Raw genomic sequence first — 18,105 nt, forward strand, 5'->3', positions numbered from 1 at the left:
ATGAAAATAAAAAGTAGGTATATTTTAGACTTATAAAAATGTATATAATACGTTTGATGAATGACCTGAGACTCAGACATTTATCAAGAAAAAAATTAAAGACTTAAAATAAATTCTCATGAAAGTAATTTTTTGAGAAAAAAATAATTAAACTAAATCTTATTTAGAGATACTAACGATAAATAGAAAATTTAAAAAAAAAATAGGTTATAGAAATTCAGCGAAGAGAAATTTATTTTTTATCCTGAAAAAAAAACTTTGATTTCTGAGCAATTTTTAACAGCTGGAAGCCAAATGTGACTTAAATCTATCTCTTTGAACAACACATCATCTTCTTCAAAATTCTGTCAATTATACTTTCTCTTCACTTGGTTCTAAGGAACCCTTGAATTGAAACAAATGAAATGTCTTTCAATTCGAATGACAATTGATCAAAATTGTCAAATTCATCTTGGAGCTCTTCATTGATTTATAAGACTGTACATCACACTGGCGTTGAGATTGTTGTTCTCCTGCCTCGAGGGGGTGTATACACCTCCTGAAAAAAGATTAAAAACAGTTTTTCGAAAAGATTAAAAATAATTAAAATTAGAAATGTACAATTTTTAAAATACATATTTAATGCAAATTAAACTAAATTATTTATTTTACCGCTGCTAAATACCGTTAGAAAAAATAAACATGTTATAAATATAAAAAAAAGACTTTATGCATTGTAACCAACAATTTTGCAAAATTCAATAGTTGCTGTTTTTTAATTACATGCTTTTTCGAAACAAATATGCTTAATTGCTTTGCTGATAAAATATGGTTGGAACATAATTTCAAATTAGACTTTAAGAAACCATAACATTTGAGAAACAACTCTTCCAATTTACGAAATATTTCCAATATTTATCATTAAAATATTTTTTTTCTAATTTACATCGAATAAAAACCCTCTTTACTATAAAAGTTCAATTCCAAGAAAACTGTAACAAATAGTACATTTAAGTATATACAAGTATGTATGTATTTATATAAATATATATTTGCTTTAAAGTTAAAACAGAAGATAGCTCAACAAGTTTCGATCACTGAAACACAGCTCTTTCAGACAGGAGGACATAAATAATGAAAGTAAAAACACTTATAGTAAATGATATTTTCCAATAAATGATTTCAGTTTTGCCCTAAACCTACTTAGCGCATCGGAATACACTTTGCCACTGTTTATCTCGTTCTGCCACCATTGTCTTTTCAGGAACCGTACTTTCTCTTGACTATTTCACATTTCCTTTTTTTTATTTTATTGAAAACTGTGACTGTTCTTCTTTATTATTACATATTCTTATATAATTTTCGTTTAAACGTGTTTCCTTCTTTTTAAAATATGTTGTACGTCTGGCATGGAGCCCGTGTTCGATTACTCGAAACATCTTCCAGTTTAACTAAGCAGCAAATAGAGTATTTTTGTTTAATTTTCAAGTAATACAAATTGTTTTTAAAAGCTAGAACTAGTGTTTAGTTAAAATGGCATAACACATTTTTAAATTTTAAATTTTATACCGTTAATGTTTCTTGCAATGCTTTAACTTCATAACAAATGTTTTTTAAACTTTAGATCAAAAATTATTATTCAGTGAAACAGTGAAAAATAAACTCTAAAAAATAAAAAAAATATTTACTCTTTAGTTATGTAGAAAACGAAGAAAAAAAACATGCAAGACATCATATGAATATATTTTCATATAAAGTTGCGAAAATTGTGCAAAATCAAAATTTGTATGAACTTTATAAAAGAAAAAAACATTATTTATCTGAAACTGACCTGTAAAGAGTCTTTCACTGGCAACTCATGGAAATTCCGTTTCAATATAATACTGAAAATATATTCAAATGATGGAAAAATAATTAGAATAAGTTAAAAATTTGAAAATTATTTTTAATCAAAATTTTGGTGCAGCAATCATTAGAAGCTTTAAAAAATCAAAAACTGAGCCAAAATAAGAGAAATAAAAAAAAACTGCTTAAAGTAGCGAAGCAAAATTTGTTAAAACAACCTTAACATAGAAAAACATTTCAAATAAATTTACAATTCTGTGTATTTGATTGAAAAATTAAACTAAAAAACAGCTAATGACAATAGCTATAGAGTTTTCGAGAATAAGCAAAATAGGTTTTGGTTAATTATAAGTTTCTCATTTTAAATACTTAAAGTTAAAAAATTATAACGTACTGATGCATAGGTTTTCAAATATTATAAATTAGAGATATTTAAAGGATTTTTAGGTATTGGAAAGTAAAATCTAGTAAACGGATCTAAGATATAAGTAATCATAAACGACATTAAGTTATGTCGCATTTTTTTATCAAGTGATCAATTAACCTCAAGTTTTCTTTTAAGAGGTGTATGTGTAAACTGGATATATTCATTTTTATTTTTATTTTTATTTTCACTGATCGAAACAAATCAGAGATATACACTTTCTATATAAGTATTATAAACAAATTAGTCTGTCAGAAGCTTATGCACTCAAAATTTTATAATTCTATATTCCATTTAGGTAATTTCTAAGCCTAATCACCAAATATTTTCTTCCTATGACTCTAAAAATCTAATTTAATTGGAAGCCAATGACTCAAGAACTTTAAGAATACCCAAAACATCTCAAATTGAACTTATTAAAACTTAAATAAAATGCTAGAGCAAAAAGGGTTTTAAAAGAATTGACACATCATGAAACTTTTTCAGTACTGCAGGGTCCACTGTGGACCATAAAAAATACAAGAATTTAAATTAAATGCGCAGAGTGCAAATGATATATAGGATTAAAGTTTGTTATATTAAAAGAAATATCATTTGCGAATATTCAAAATACGATTAAAATAGGTTTCCCATTTTAAATGAAAAACATTTGCTCACTCCACCTGAATTTGAGAGAGGAAAATTCTGAATCCGCTTTGATAAAATTTATGTTGAACTTTTAACATAGTTTGTGAACGCGATTTTATCCAGTAGTAGACAATATGTCTTATCTAATGTATATTTATTTTATGTAATCTTAAAAAAATTGAGTGATTCATGAAATAGTTTTTTTTTTGCACTTTTTATCACGTATGTATTTACATTTTCTCGTGATAGACATAAAAAACGGACTTTATTACATGAGTACCGAATTAAATTGGTGTTTAAAATTCATTGGCCTGTAAATCTTTTTTTCAGAGATCTGGATATTAAAATTAGTAAAAAAATTGATAGTTTTAATTTTTATATACTATTGCAATAAAATTAATAATGTCACATTATTATTATTTAATATAATGCACAAAATATAAATAAGGAGAGTGCTATATTTTCATGCTTAAAAGTATCCGACCATTATTTCATATGTACTAGAGAGCTTAGTCTCCTGTTTGCTGTCAATCAACAATCTCACTTCACAATCATTGTTGTTTCTTAGCATAAAACATTTTTTTTAACGCAATCAGAAATTAATCACTTATATATGTACTATAAAGAATTCTGGTTACTTTCGCTCGTACCTCTGCGTCACATATTCAAATTCGTTTTTCTTTAAATTAAATGCCTACTTTCTATCCTTAGAGGTTTTTTTAAACTTTATGCTGACGGCAACAAAAAAAACGGAGAAAACTAGATCCTACCATATAAATAGAAAGGTACAAACAGCAGAGGAAAACTGAGACACCATCTTTGAATTTTTATATATAGTTGAAAACTTGGTGACAACTGCTGTTACGTTGCCATGCTAGCAAGAACCCTAAATATTCATAAAATAAACATTCAATTTTTCTTAACCATGCCTTTGGAAGCACTTTCGCCAAGGAGAACAAAAAAAGCCGCAACCTAATGCCTTACACTTGAGGCAAAGCTGTGTTTCAAAAATATACATAGAAAAGAACATACGCAAAGAAATTTTTTGGCTTACATCGGACGAATAAAGACTATTTTAAAAGTTTTTAAACTTTCTAAAAATCATCAATTTGACTAGATTTTTCCACCTAAATGAAAATTATCAAAAGCAGTGAATAATTTTCAAGTCTTGTAAATTGTTGGATAAGTCCAGGTATACAAGGTAACTATTTAAGATCACACACGCTTTTTATTTCGATAAAATTTTGGCTACTCTTTATATTGATGTTTTGCATCATTTTCGAAATTGACGTTGAGCACGCTGGCTAAAGATAAGTAAAAATTGACCTTACAATTATAGATAATTGTTGCAAACCTATAATAGGTATGGGAATAGCATATTATTCTCAATAAAGCGTTATTTAATTTGTCGGTATCGTTTTCGAAAAATTTTTTTTTCACAAAATTAGGAACCGGGTGTGTGGCAACTTTTAACAGCCTGTGTAGAGACAGAGTGCGTGTTATCAGTTCCCGTTAAACTGCTCTATCATAAAGTGCACAGAATCACGAGCAGGTAGTTCGGCAACCAAAAGCCACCCTCTGCAGTGGATCAAAAATATGATATGTGTTCAGATCATCCTCAATGATGATTCCCAGACAGTTACAAATAGTCCATTGTGCAGCTCTGGGGGGACGTAAATAGACTATAACAACAACAAAATTATAATTGATATTTGAAGTTGTTTGATAGAATAATAAACGATAGGAGGCTGATCCTTTAATCAAATTTTGTCCCTATTGTAATTTATAAAATTGACTGTAAGTAATCGATATCAAAGTATTCAGCTCAAAAATCAGGCGAGATTATAATCTTTCAAAGACCACTTGCTGAAATTTTAAAAAAGTACGTTTTTCTGATGATTCTAAAATTAATTTATTGGGAAGTGACGCAAGAATTACATCCGTTGTCCGAAATGAACAAAAAATAGTACTGAATATCAAATCTTACTGACAACGACCCAAAATACACACCCTTTCCCCCTCAGAATTTTTATTAATCATATTTTTAATACTTTTTTTTCATTATTTTGCATTAATTTAGTTCAAAATGAGGACAGCATTTTATATTTAGCATTTTAATAATTTTTGGTTACGAAATAAAGAATGAAACGCTGATGTTTTTTTCTGCGTTAAAAGTAAAATCTTTCAAACACGGTTCACTTTCAAACAATAATGTTTTCAAATTTGCACTTATTTGCAATTATTTAGATCAATAAAAATTTATTAAATTTGAAGAAATAGTTATTGTTTAACGAAATTTTATTTTCATTTAAATTTTGATAGATACATTGACATATGGAAATATTTCATCATTTTTAGAGTCATTTGTTTACAAATATTAACAGAAGTATACATTGTCTATAAACTTAATTAAAACAAAACAGGTCAGAAACTTTTACATGTCATGGTTTTTAGAATTTCTATATATAATTTAATTTATTCATGAATCAACAAAAAATTTATTTTAATCTAAATGGTTTCCTTTTTATTTCATGTTTTTGCTTTAATATTAAAATCAAATGTTTTTAAGATAAATATTTCGTTAAATGGTCTATTATCCGCTTCATCTGTTATCCGCATTGTATAATGTATAGGGATTGATGATTATTTTATCAAAAATATCCTTACACTTCATAACAGATAACTTTCTTCGCAATTTATTATGATTTTGTTTTTTTTCTAGTTTCCTTAAGAATTATATAGAAAATATTCTATTCTACTATTTTATGTGCTAAATTAAAATTGATCGTGATTAAAAAAATCTTGAGTTTTCGTAATGTAATTAGGCGTTTCATAAGTTTAAAAAAATATGCTTTTGTTGGCTTAATAATGAAATCATGCTCTTACCCTATTTCCATGGAAATTAGGATTGTGCACTGCAGTTCTACCTCTCGGTAGCGTCTTATTTCGCATACTATCTTCCTCTTGTTGCTCAGGATGTGGCATGACGCCTGCCATCATTCCTACTGGTGGACGCCTATGATAGTCCAAAGTAGCAAAGGGCACAGCGCTGGCATCGTATTGGCAAAGATTGGAAGCAACAACTGGTTGATTAGGGCAAAAATCAATGTAAGCTTCTTGTCGGTGCTGTAAATAAGAGAAAAAAAAACAATTTGAAAATGCAGTTCTTTGTATTCCTTTTATTTAATACATCTGTTATATTTAATAACATGTACTGTATAAAATACTTATTTATTTCCATTTTAATCAATTTCAGAGCGTATTAATGTAGTTTACATACCAGATTTTAAATAACTTTTTTGTAAGGCTGAGAAAAAGTATTAGTTCAATAATGTAATTATTAATTTTTGTACATTCAACAGTTAGTTTTGAAAATAATATTATGTTTTCATTACTGTATTTAATCTGAATTTTAGGGCTTAATAGTTTTTTTGGCATTTTCACTGATATTTATTTTTTTATAAGTACTGTTGAGCAGACCCAATTTTCAGTTTACGACTATCAAATTTCAACTCTATAGCCTTGTAATTTTGAGCCCTAACCAGAAGACAATAAAAATCCTGGGTCAAGTAATGGGTGGAATAGCCTTTGTCGTTCGAATTAAACTAACCTTCATTTGCGTTACATGGAGAGCAAAACCACAGAAACCACCCAAAACCTGGTTTGACTGCAAGAGGATTCTAGCTCATGATTTGTCTACTATTGAGGATATTTCACGGTAGCATTATGATCACTACGAGGCAGGTGTAGAGTTCATATAAATTAGATCAAATGTAGATATGATCTTCAAGGAGAACAAAAATATTCTAGCTACTATCTTCTGTATATCCAAATGATTTCAGAGCCTTTAATTACGTAAAATGTCATTTAAAACTTCCGACTGGATAAATTATAGTCAATGATATTTTGTGGGTTCATTAATAACAAATATCACTTTGTTTATAGATTTTAATTCGCACTTTATATAAATAAATGTATAACGGAGCACAAAACTTAAATTAATTTTAAGAAACTAAAGAAAATTTGCAGATTCTCTTTTCTAAATTTACCGAATCATATACAATTGAAATATTATTTAAATGAACTGAATTATAAAAGGAATTAACAGTTACGTATCACCAATTAAGAGTATTTGGCATTTTTTATTATGTTATTGTTGTTTCTAATAACACTTGATAATTACCCAGCAAGCCTGCTTGGTGAAACCAAGTGAATTTAAGGCAAAAGAAGCTATTCTTGCTTTTCAATGTCGCCATCTATGGCTTTAAATTCGACTTCAGCCACACAAACGTAGTAGCCCGTTTTTAAAAAGTGGCCTCATTCATACATTCATTCATTCATCCACAGATCGCAATTTTTACCTAAACCAAATAATGAACAATCTGAAATTCAGTACCTCCAGAGGTATTGATTTGTTATGCAAGCATTGAGGACTTTTTGACAGTTTTAACATGCACCAGTCACAATATACTATACTCTTTGGCCGGCGGGGATCAAACTCATGATCTTTCGGACATGAACCCAACACCCTACCAACCAGGCTATCACGGCCCATTTATATTATTCTAATATTGTTTAGATTTAATCTAATTTCTTAAGATCTTTACTCCAATGATAACTAAAGAATGCTAATATTTATTTAAAAGTTTTTTTTAAAAAATTGTTTTTAAGAATAATGTGAAATTATACACAGAATCATTAACTGAAATTTATACCTTCGGGTTTCTCTGAAGGCTACCCGTGTAACCGGATTCATAAAGTGGATTTTTTTGTGGCACCTGATCAAACGTCATCTCCTGAACTGCTTCTATTCTATAGTTTGTGTGTTCTTCCGGACCAATGTATTCTGTAAAAAAGAAATTCTTACTTACGACGTATATTCTGAAACAATTCTTTACATAACTTATACATACTGCCAAATAAATAAATAACATGAGTTGTGAAGTTCGTTTTGTTAAAAAAAACAAGCTTTCTTCTCAAATGTCATAAATGTACGAGCATCCATACATGCTTTCAATCTTATAAAACAATTCCAAGTATTACGCAGTAAATAGTTTTACTTTGAAGAGTTCGTAGTCTTCCATGAATTGATTCATTACTTGTTGAACATGATAAAGGGTAAAAGTTATGGTAATTAAAAAAATATTTATGAAAACATATGTGAAAAAAGGCAAAATAAAAACTTAAAGAAATATTGCCAGGAAAACAATCATTAGATATACTAGCAATAATGATTCCTCTAGATATTGATTATTTGAACTTTAGTTTTTTCGTATATTGCATTTAATTTTTTCACCAACAGAATATAAAAATTCAGCTTTTTTTTAAAAAAAAAAAACTAAAAACTAGTTATTTTTTTTTACCATTGGGAGGCAAAAGCATGTTTGGTATTCCACCACCTTGTTCCATTTCTGCACAATAAGCATTTTGAGGAGGAATCACGTCAGGATCTTTGCCATCATGTTCTGAGGGATCAACTAGATTCTTTTTCAGTAGAATCTCATCTCTAAAAACATAAAACAAATTCTTTACTTAAAATTACTCAAGATTTTAAAAGGAATTAAAATAGAACATTAACTGCAGTTTCATGCAGTTTGCAAAGAAAATATATGTTACAGTATAATAAAGATTTCTAAATTCTCAAATAATAGCAATACATATTTCATTAAGGTATTTATGTTTCGTTTTAATTTATTTTTACATTTTCTTCACTGTCATGCTTATTTTATTAACTAAATTATCCTTGCGATAAATATAGAAAACCAAACTTAAACTAACAAAGATATAACCGAGCATTAAACTTAATGAACTTATATACAAATCCTATCACGTAGAGTACGCCAAAAAACGGTCCGCTCTGAACAAATTTTGATTTAAGGATCTGATCTTCATGTTTTTCGAGTCTTTCTTAATGGTTCGAGGAAATTACCTCAAATAGGCTAATTCACTCTTGCAGACGATATTTTAAGTTGCGAAATCAAAGTCAAAAACGTACATTTTCCATTATTTTATTAAGTAGCAGTCGAAGAAATTTTGAATTGCAAGGTATAAAATTTTTCGCACAGTTTTTAAATCATGTTTTGCTTGCAAAATACAAAATTTGAGCTAAATCAGTTGAATAATTCCTGAGAAATCTAATTTTAAACTAGTCGTACATTTAAAACTCGATTTCTCAGAAACTATTCAACTGAATTCACTCAAATGTTTCATTTTGCCAAGTATATTTACATTCTTCAAAATGACATGTATTAAGTTGTATACCTTGCAATTAAAAATAATTGCATATTAGTACTAAACAAATTAATAAGTGAATCCCATCAAAAAGTTTTCCAAGAAAAAATTTCGCCTAATACTTGATAATGGAATTCCATTGTTTCCTGGATTGGGTTCAAAATTACAAGATGGCGGCCTTGAAATTTAGAAGACGTGAACCCAATATTGTTTAGTCTGTTCAACGTTGGTTACAAAATGAAATCGGTTGTAAAATCCTGTTACCCAATTGAAAAAGAGAGAAATTTTTTTTTAAAGATTAAATTTGATCATCCGTTAGAGAAGTTTGAAAAATTATCTTTTTTCATAGGTTCATCATTGGCCTTTGTATACCAAAAACAATAGACTATTTTATTTCTTAAATTGTTTCAAAGCTAATAGTGATTTATGTTAACGCATAACTATAATCATTTAGAAAGGATCTTATTAAATGTTATTTTTTTGTTAAAGTTCAATTTTTTTTTCGGTATGTCCCATAGGCTCAATGGTTGAGGTGAACATGGTAGCATATGCGGATTAGGTCACCAAATTGGCATTTGAGAAGTTATCAGAAATCAAGTGAGTCAATTTAGTTTATAACTAAGTTTCTGAAACACCAATTTAAGAAATTTAAAAGTAGATTAAAAATCTGAGCGCTAGTCCCAGTTATTTCTGAACTTTTAGCTGAAAGCTTTTCTGAATCAAGAAACTGGTGAACGTAACGTTATTTAATATGAGAGTAGGTTGTCAGAAAAATTTCTGTACAATTTTACCCAGGGGTTCAACTCTTATAGGGTTAAAATGAAGAAAAAATGAGAATAATGAAAAAAATGAAAAAAGAAACCGTGATAAATGGATCTTATGCAATAAAAAATACTAATTTACCATTAGAACTTCTGATGGTTTTTGCGCACTTTAGGAAAGTTAAGATTGTTGATTCAGATGTTTTAAATAAATAAAATTAATTCTTCAAATGGTTTTTTAAACAAATGAACAAAACCCAAAAATCACTAAAAATAACCAAAAAATTTATAATTTAAATTTTCAAAAATTAATGAAATTCAAAAACAATATTTCTTCACAAATTTTTAGTTTTCAAGTCAAATACTTGCGAAATTATTTTCTAAATGAAAATAAATTAGTTGTATTTAACAAAAATCTATCTAACAACAAATAACTATGTAACAACAACAAATTATGTAACAACAAACTTAAACAAACTAGTGTTCTACGAAATATATAAAACTAATTTCTCGTTTAAATTTGAAATAAAAACATTTAGAGAAAGGCTACATTATTTAAATCTTTTTTTGAATAATCATGGACAAAATTTATAATAAAATTCATACCAAATATTTATTATTGCAGGTAATTATTGTCAATACAAATAATTATAGTCAATGCTGAAACTAAACGAAGAATTATAATCTTTAATATATGAACAATTAAAGGAATCGAATTTTTTTATTCCCTAATAAAGTAATGTCTTGATCTAAGAATGTCTTGAATCAAACGAGAAGAAACAGAATACTTCCACATTATATTGCAGCAATCTATTTTTTTAAAGTTTAATAACTATGTGAATTACGAATAATTACATCGAAATAAATAAACATGAAATATTTTTGAATCCTCAAATATTAAAATATTTATGAATATTAATATTGTGAAAATTGCAGATTATTACATTGAAATAAATAAACATGAAGTATGTTAGATTTCCTCAAATGTTATTTTATTTTTAAATATTAATATTATGAATATTATATATTAAATAAGACTCCAATAAAAAAATAATAATTATAATGAGCGATGCTATTCTAATATTAATAAGGCATATTCAAGATCAAAATTTCGTCCAAGAAATTTATTTCCTTGCCCAAATATTGTGAGAGAAACATTTTATTCTGAATCAAAAGCAAGTTTATTGCTTGACATTCAAACGGAATTTGACATTCGAAATGTTTCATGAATTTTCTCGAAGATATAGGACGTGTTGTGTTAAGAGACAGATTTTGCTTTAAAATAATTGGGTCTTTGAGAAATATTAATATTGTATTTTGAATCAAATCCAATTTATCCTTTCTTGTTTGATTTCGTATACATGTCTGGGAATTCCTCAGAAACAAATTTCATTTTAAAATGAAATAAATAAAGTGAATTCGTGAATATTTTTTTAAATAAATTAGAAATGCACATATGCAAGCGCTATATTTCGCAACAGTTTTAAATTCACATTCTGTAACATTTATTTCTATGTATTTAACCGTAAAATAAAATAATAATGTTAATATATAATATTGAATATTATTCGTTGCATTTTGAATCACATTTAAAATCAAATGTAATGTTGACAAATGTATTTATCACACTGGCTGTGTGCTCAAATCGCTAAGGTTATTCGGGTAAAATAAAGATAAAAAAATATTCAGTTCTTTACTACATATTCACTACATTGAACTCCATGAATGATCACGAATGTCTAGGATTAAATCAATTTTATTCATTAATTTCATTTCCGGAAGGATAAAAAGTATAAAATGCTTTCAATTTGATCATGGCAATTTAAGCTTATCAAAAATTTCACCATACAAACTGATATTACCATCTAAAGTGAATTTGCTTCTATTTTAATACTACTACTTTTGTTTTGATGTTTTGTTTGAAATTTTAATGTACAAAATATAGTTTGTTCTGATAAACTTGTTTCTATTATTTCTTTAAGTAGTATTATAAAAACATTTTACTTAAAAAGTTCCTTTGCAATTTAATTAGTTATGTAAAATAAATATTGGAAAATAAATTGTAATAAGATAATCAGTTGTAAAATATTACCTATATTAAGTTTATCCGAATGAAAAGTGGATATACATGAATGCGTCAAAAATACAGAAGCGAGAGCAGCGTCAATATTAGCAAGAGAAGCACCTTAGTTTAAGGTAAAGGAAAAATACTTTCGATTATGCATAACTGAATAATTAATTCACACGTGAGCAATTAACAAGCTGAACGTAAAGTTGAGTTGTTGATTGCTCATACAGAAGCGAGAGCAGCATCACCATTAGCGAGAAAGGCACCTTAGATCAAGATACGAGAAAACACTTCCAATTATGTATAACTGAGTAATTAATTCACGCGTGAGCAATTAACAAGTCGAACGTAAAGTTGAGTTGTTAATTGCTCAGACAGAAGCAAGAGCAGCATCACCATTAGCAAGAGAAGCACCTTAGTTTAAAGTTAAAAAAAACCAGTTCCGATTATGTATAATTGAATAATTAATTCACACGTGAGCAATTAACAAGCTGAGCGTAAAGTTGAGTTGAGTTGAATGTAAAGTCAAGCTAAACAAGAGGCATTTAAAACAGAAGAACAAAGGGGAATAGTACGATTTTTATAGCCATAATATGAGCGTAATTAATTATCAAATGTTTGCTATTTACTCTGAACATACTGTCATAGACAATTGATATCGAGCTGTTTATTAGTCTTCGTGAAGAGTGTGTTTCTGATATAATTTTTGATCTTGGAAGACACAAAGAAAGAAAATTCCACGATCTCCTCCAGGAATACATACAGTGTTAAGACTTGTGGAAACTGAGCAACACTGTAATCTGACATGGATAAAGAAGTAATACAATCACCTTCTGCAACTAACATTCGCATTGTTTTCTAATAGTCTGCAACTGACCTTCGCATTTATTTTGCATTGTTTTGTTATTAACGTATTCTTAACGCGACTTTACATTCACCCTAGCTACTCTATTGCGGACTGCTTAATTAATTAAACACAGTATGTGGTGCTCTCCTTATCTTTCTTTATGACCTTGGCTAATCGTTACTGTAACGCTTTAGCGTGTGTTTGCTTTATTAATTATTACTATTATTATTATTATTAAGGAAGCATTTGCAGTTAAATCTAATGTATTTAAGCTGCCATATAAAAATCTAATTACTTTTTTTTAAGATCGTTGTATACAGTTAAACACGTAATAAAGTAATGCAGTTTCACAACACGTAATATAGTTTCAGAACAACCGATAATTTTATTGTTAAAATATATTTAATGGGTTTTTAATCCTATGGTAATTAAAAAAAGGAAATATAAGCAGAAACTGTTCCTTAATAGTTTTTTCATGAATAGCGCGTAGCTATATAAACAATTATGAATGATTTAAAAAAAAGACAGTATATAAAGGGGAAAATTCTGAGGAAACGGTAGTGAATCGATGAATTAGCGAATCAGTGTCACCATAAATTGGTAAATTTGTATATTTGTAGAGCAATCAACTGGTACATTGATAAATGATCTAATCAGTAAATGGACATGGGCAAATTAGTAAATGGCTGAACTAGAGAATAAACAAATTTGAGGCACAAGTTAGGTATTATTCAACAGCAACTAATTGGAGGCTTATGGGACAGCTTTTCAGAAGATGAAGAAAGGAGATAGAGCACTTGCATCCCAATGAGGTGATCCGTGATCTCAGCGATAGCTAGTTTAAACGAATTACACAACGGCTCGAAACCGATCACAGTATTGACGTAAAATATCCTCAGTGGTAGACGGATCTCGCGATTAGAGTCACTTGCCGTCAGGCTAAACATGGGACATTCTCGGGGTTTTCCTCTTCATGTGACGCAAATGTGGGTTATTTTCATCCAGTTGCATCAAAAAGTCCTACATGAAGGCTAATTTCTCCCAATACGTAATCCTGGAGTTCCTTGTCTTCTGGATTGGATTCAGTTGAATATCGGAAGTCGTAAACTCATAATTGGCAATTATAAAGTAAACAACGACAATTACAAAATAAAATACCCCGAATAATGAGTTGACCAATGTATACTTTTTATATATTACATTTTGAATACTGGTGGTAATATTGGGTTGTCTACATCGACTCTTTCTAACTGACAATCAATTTTTCCCCTTTTTTTTCATTATTACTATTTTTTTGTGTGTCCTGCTTACTTTTTATTTAAAAAATACCTAACCTAGAGTAAATTAAAAAAGTTGCATATATTTGGTTCTTGAGAAAAAATACATAACCTAGAACCTACTTTTTTAGTTTATATTACAAATTTATTTGAAAAATATTTTTATTCGCAAACTTTACTGTTTTTTAATAGATAATATGATTTCGAGAAAAAATATACCCTACTTATTCAGTTTAAGAGTGTTTGACAGCTATTTAAAAAAAGAACTTTTATTCACAAGTATTTTTTTAATAGTGGTGGTTCCGGGTAATACATTTATAATACTATTTTATTTTGTTTTGCGGTATTGCTCAGTACTTATTTATTCTTGAATATATTTATTCATTTCAAAAAAGATAAAAAAGTAAAAACCTAGAGGGATTTTTATCTACATATATACATAAAAAAACTTTTTGCATCGATGGAACTTTCTATTTCGAAGGTATTTTCTGTTATGAAAGATTTAAAAGTTTCAGAACTAAAAAATATATGTATTCTCGGAAGACTAAACGTAAGAACTGTTGATAAATCATGTGCAGAGTGCGCAAAAAAAGAAACATGCAAATTTTTTGATCTAATGATCTGATTTTTTCCCCATACTAGTGTTCCAATTTTTATTTTTCAAGGAGAGGGATCACAAATAAAATCATTAGTTAGTGCAGACGACATACATGTTAAGAAATAGGATACAAAAACGCCATTTCTCTGATAAAATCTGTTTTTTATTTTTTGGAGCATGATGAAGGGAATAGCCGCAATCTGAGAAATATGATCCAAAAAGTTTTGTCAGGAAAGCAGTCGAAAGTCTAAATCCGTTCATGTAAATTTTACTTTTTGCTTATTTTGCCATATTTTGAAAACATTTTAGGCGAGCTAAAGTTTTTTTGCACACATTCATAAAATTTGTTTATGCCAAAAATAGTTACACACGAAAATATTTTCAATAATTATTTATTGTTTTTATTTTTTTATAATCGCCAGAAACTTTTGAATTGAAGGGCATAAGAGTTTTTACAGCGTCTCAAAAATTACAATTTTATGCGATAAAATACAAAATTTGAACGAAACCAGCCGAATAGTTCCAGAGAAATTTAATTTTAAATATTTAACTATTTTAAATCGGATCATTGGACCAGAAATTTTCAAAATATTTTTTCTCCTGTTCATCCGGTATAATGATTTATTACAAGTATTATCAGTATTACAAGTATAATCGGTATTACAAGTATAATCAGAAGTCTAAAGATTTTATCTTTAGACTTCTGTACATACTTGCAGGTTTTTCTACTAAAGCTGGTAAATCTATCATAAGAGAAAATACTTTTCAAATAGAAAATTTTATTGGTAAATTTTTTTCTATGTATAAAAATCCCATCCTTCTATCAAAAACTTCTAATACTGTTTTTCTTTTCTTTACACACTGTACATAGCTATTATAAAAACCTTTAATCTCTAAAGCTATAGTAGAACTCTGATTTAATTTTTTATTTCATTCAAATATTTTTCTTAATTAAAGATTTAGAAATAATAACATAATAAAACACATTTTCATACTGTTCAAAATGACATTTTTATGATTTATTTTGAGAAAAAAACACCTTTTGATTTCTATATGCTAGTTTATAAATGTTTCAATGTGTTACGTTGTTATAAAGGAATTTAGAAAAGCGCCCTATAAAGGAACACCTTTATAAAGGAAAATGTACCTATCAGGAAACTTTTACTAACGATTAGTTTGGTATAAAAATACACCGTGTGGAAAACATATTGCTCCAAAAACTTCAATTAATTTAATTTAACACAAGTGTCGAATTTTTTAGGATTTAATGTGTTTTTCTTATATATTTCCTATAAATGTTTGTGTGCTTAAATGATAAAAAAAATAGTCAATTTAGAATAAAATTCCTGTAAGGATTATATTCTCTTTAAAGTCCTAAACAATTCTCATAGATCTTAATTAAACTTTAAACTTCAGAAGCTTTAATTATAATGAGCTAGTAATTAGACGCATACAAATATACAAAAAAATACGCTCTTTACGCAACGATTTAATTAAACGCAGACAAAGTTGTTTAATTTCAATTACAAAACTCTCCAGGGTGAAATATTTATAGATTCAAATGTTTCCAAACTATCTATATGCAACAAGTCGTTGCTATTAATTTAATCTCTAGAGTACGTCATTTTAAAAATTAAACACCCATCTAAATTATCAGTAATCACTTTCGCAATTAGTGCGCCAGGTTCGATAGAATCTGTTGGCAAAACTGTGATTTCTTTCGCATAGTGATAAAGCGAAGTCGCCAAAATATGGTAATGGCACCGTCATTAATACGTCCTGGCATTTATTTTAAGTAACTTCGGCGCGAATCACCGCTGGGAGTAATAAAACAGGGTTATTGCTATGCTGCATATTCTCAGAATCAAGACCATACCACGGTTTTGCATAAATGGTTCAGTGAAGCTGAATCATTTGCAAAAAAAATTCCGTGAAATGCGAGAGAGATATATGTATTTAGTATGTAATGTAATGGCGAATTATCGAACAAAAACGAAATAATTTAGATGATCACTAATGTCATACTTTTATTTTTGTGTTATATTTAAATCGTTCTCAAGCGTGCCTGTCTGAATCGAAATGCGTCGTTTGTGTTTCAGTAATGTATAGCGCGTATAAAATATATATATATATATATATAAACATGTTTTTGGTAAATATATTTTGCTAAATATGTTAATGTTTATAATAATTTTTCCTTAAAAGCATGTGCTAGGAATAATAAACTGGTATTAGTCATAAAATTTAATTTCCTATCTTAACTATCCAAAATATCGCAATATGATAAATTGTAATTATTTTATAAACTAAAAATTATCTCTTTATTCATAAAAAATTTTCAAACAACTGTGTCGTTTCTTCCATACTTTTTTACATTCATGGTTTCTAATAAAGTATGTTCTATCAAATGAAGCATTTTGTTTGAGATATAGAAAGCTAGAGCATTTATAAATATTTTTGGTCAAAATGATAATGACTTTTAAAATATAGAATGCAAATTAAGCAAATATAATTTTTTAAATAAAACTAAAATAGAAAATCTTATCAAAAACTAACACTAACGAATTCTTCATAAAATCTGAAATAATTTTTAATATCTTATGTTAATTAGTTTTTGCAACTGAAAACTATATTTGTTTTTCAATTTTAATCATAGCCTGCCGTAAGTAGGTTTTGATGTCTAAAATTGTATGTTTTCTTTTATCACGAGAAATATTTAAGTATATCTTACTGATTCAAATTGAATAAAAATATCATAAAATTTAATTTTAATATTGTGGGATTAGTCATAATATTATTTATTATTACTAATATTTTATTAAGCAAAGGAATCATTTTTATTATATTTACTATAATTAATAACGATCTTATGTTGCAGTGTTAAGATTAAAGTTCCTAATACGAAACAACATTTTTGTTAAAACTGCAAATATTATTATTTCTACTTTGCATGTAACAAATGTAAAATAATTTAATCTTTAACAGATGGCATTGAATAAATGACGACTGTATAGAAAAAAATACTATAGTTCATTATTAAAAATAGTATTTGTTTTCAACACTTTACAAAGAAAATATTTTCCCCGCAACAATTGTTGATTTTGTACTTTGAATATTATTCTAAAGAAAGACAAAAATAAAAACATCTACTGCCAAATTTGCTAAATCTAGAATATATTTTCTGATATTATTTCAAGATAGTAGCAAGATATATTAAACACGTAAGTACTAATTATTATAATCTTAAATCTAAATCATTCGAGTTATTTTTTTTGTTCCTTTCATTTGCATTTTATTTAAAAAATCCAGTTGCATAAAACTGTCTTTCGCAACTGAACAACTTCCATAAGGATGTCTTCAGCACTGACAACTAGATTTCATTTGCATTGCCACTGCTTGTCCTGAGGCTCTAGATTAAATTTCTATTGAGAAAAAAAAGAGACTTATT

The 18,105-nt window shown here is 27.8% G+C and overlaps 1 protein-coding gene across 4 annotated transcripts in view; it reads right to left on the reverse strand.

Moving 5' to 3' along the window:
* Nucleotides 1-231: 231 nt before the first annotated feature.
* Nucleotides 232-18,105, reverse strand: part of LOC107456467 (kin of IRRE-like protein 1) — a 224,475-nt gene continuing 206,601 nt past the window's right edge. For 3 of the 4 annotated variants that reach the window (XM_087166018.1, XM_087166017.1, XM_087166015.1), the window contains 4 exons: nucleotides 8,239-8,381; nucleotides 7,591-7,721; nucleotides 5,762-6,001; nucleotides 352-538 (listed from right to left, as the gene is read on the reverse strand). In XM_087166018.1, the coding sequence (XP_087022144.1) occupies nucleotides 485-538; nucleotides 5,762-6,001; nucleotides 7,591-7,721; nucleotides 8,239-8,381 (568 nt within the window). In that variant the 3' untranslated portion in view covers nucleotides 352-484. Of the gene's footprint in view, nucleotides 539-1,810; nucleotides 1,863-5,761; nucleotides 6,002-7,590; nucleotides 7,722-8,238; nucleotides 8,382-18,105 lie in introns of all 4 variants that reach the window. The other variant, XM_087166016.1, reaches the window with a different exon arrangement.

Source organism: Parasteatoda tepidariorum, chromosome 6, assembly GCF_982258835.1.
Source record: "Parasteatoda tepidariorum strain Cologne lab strain chromosome 6, Ptep-v5.0, whole genome shotgun sequence".
In the NCBI taxonomy this organism is placed as follows: domain Eukaryota; kingdom Metazoa; phylum Arthropoda; class Arachnida; order Araneae; family Theridiidae; genus Parasteatoda; species Parasteatoda tepidariorum.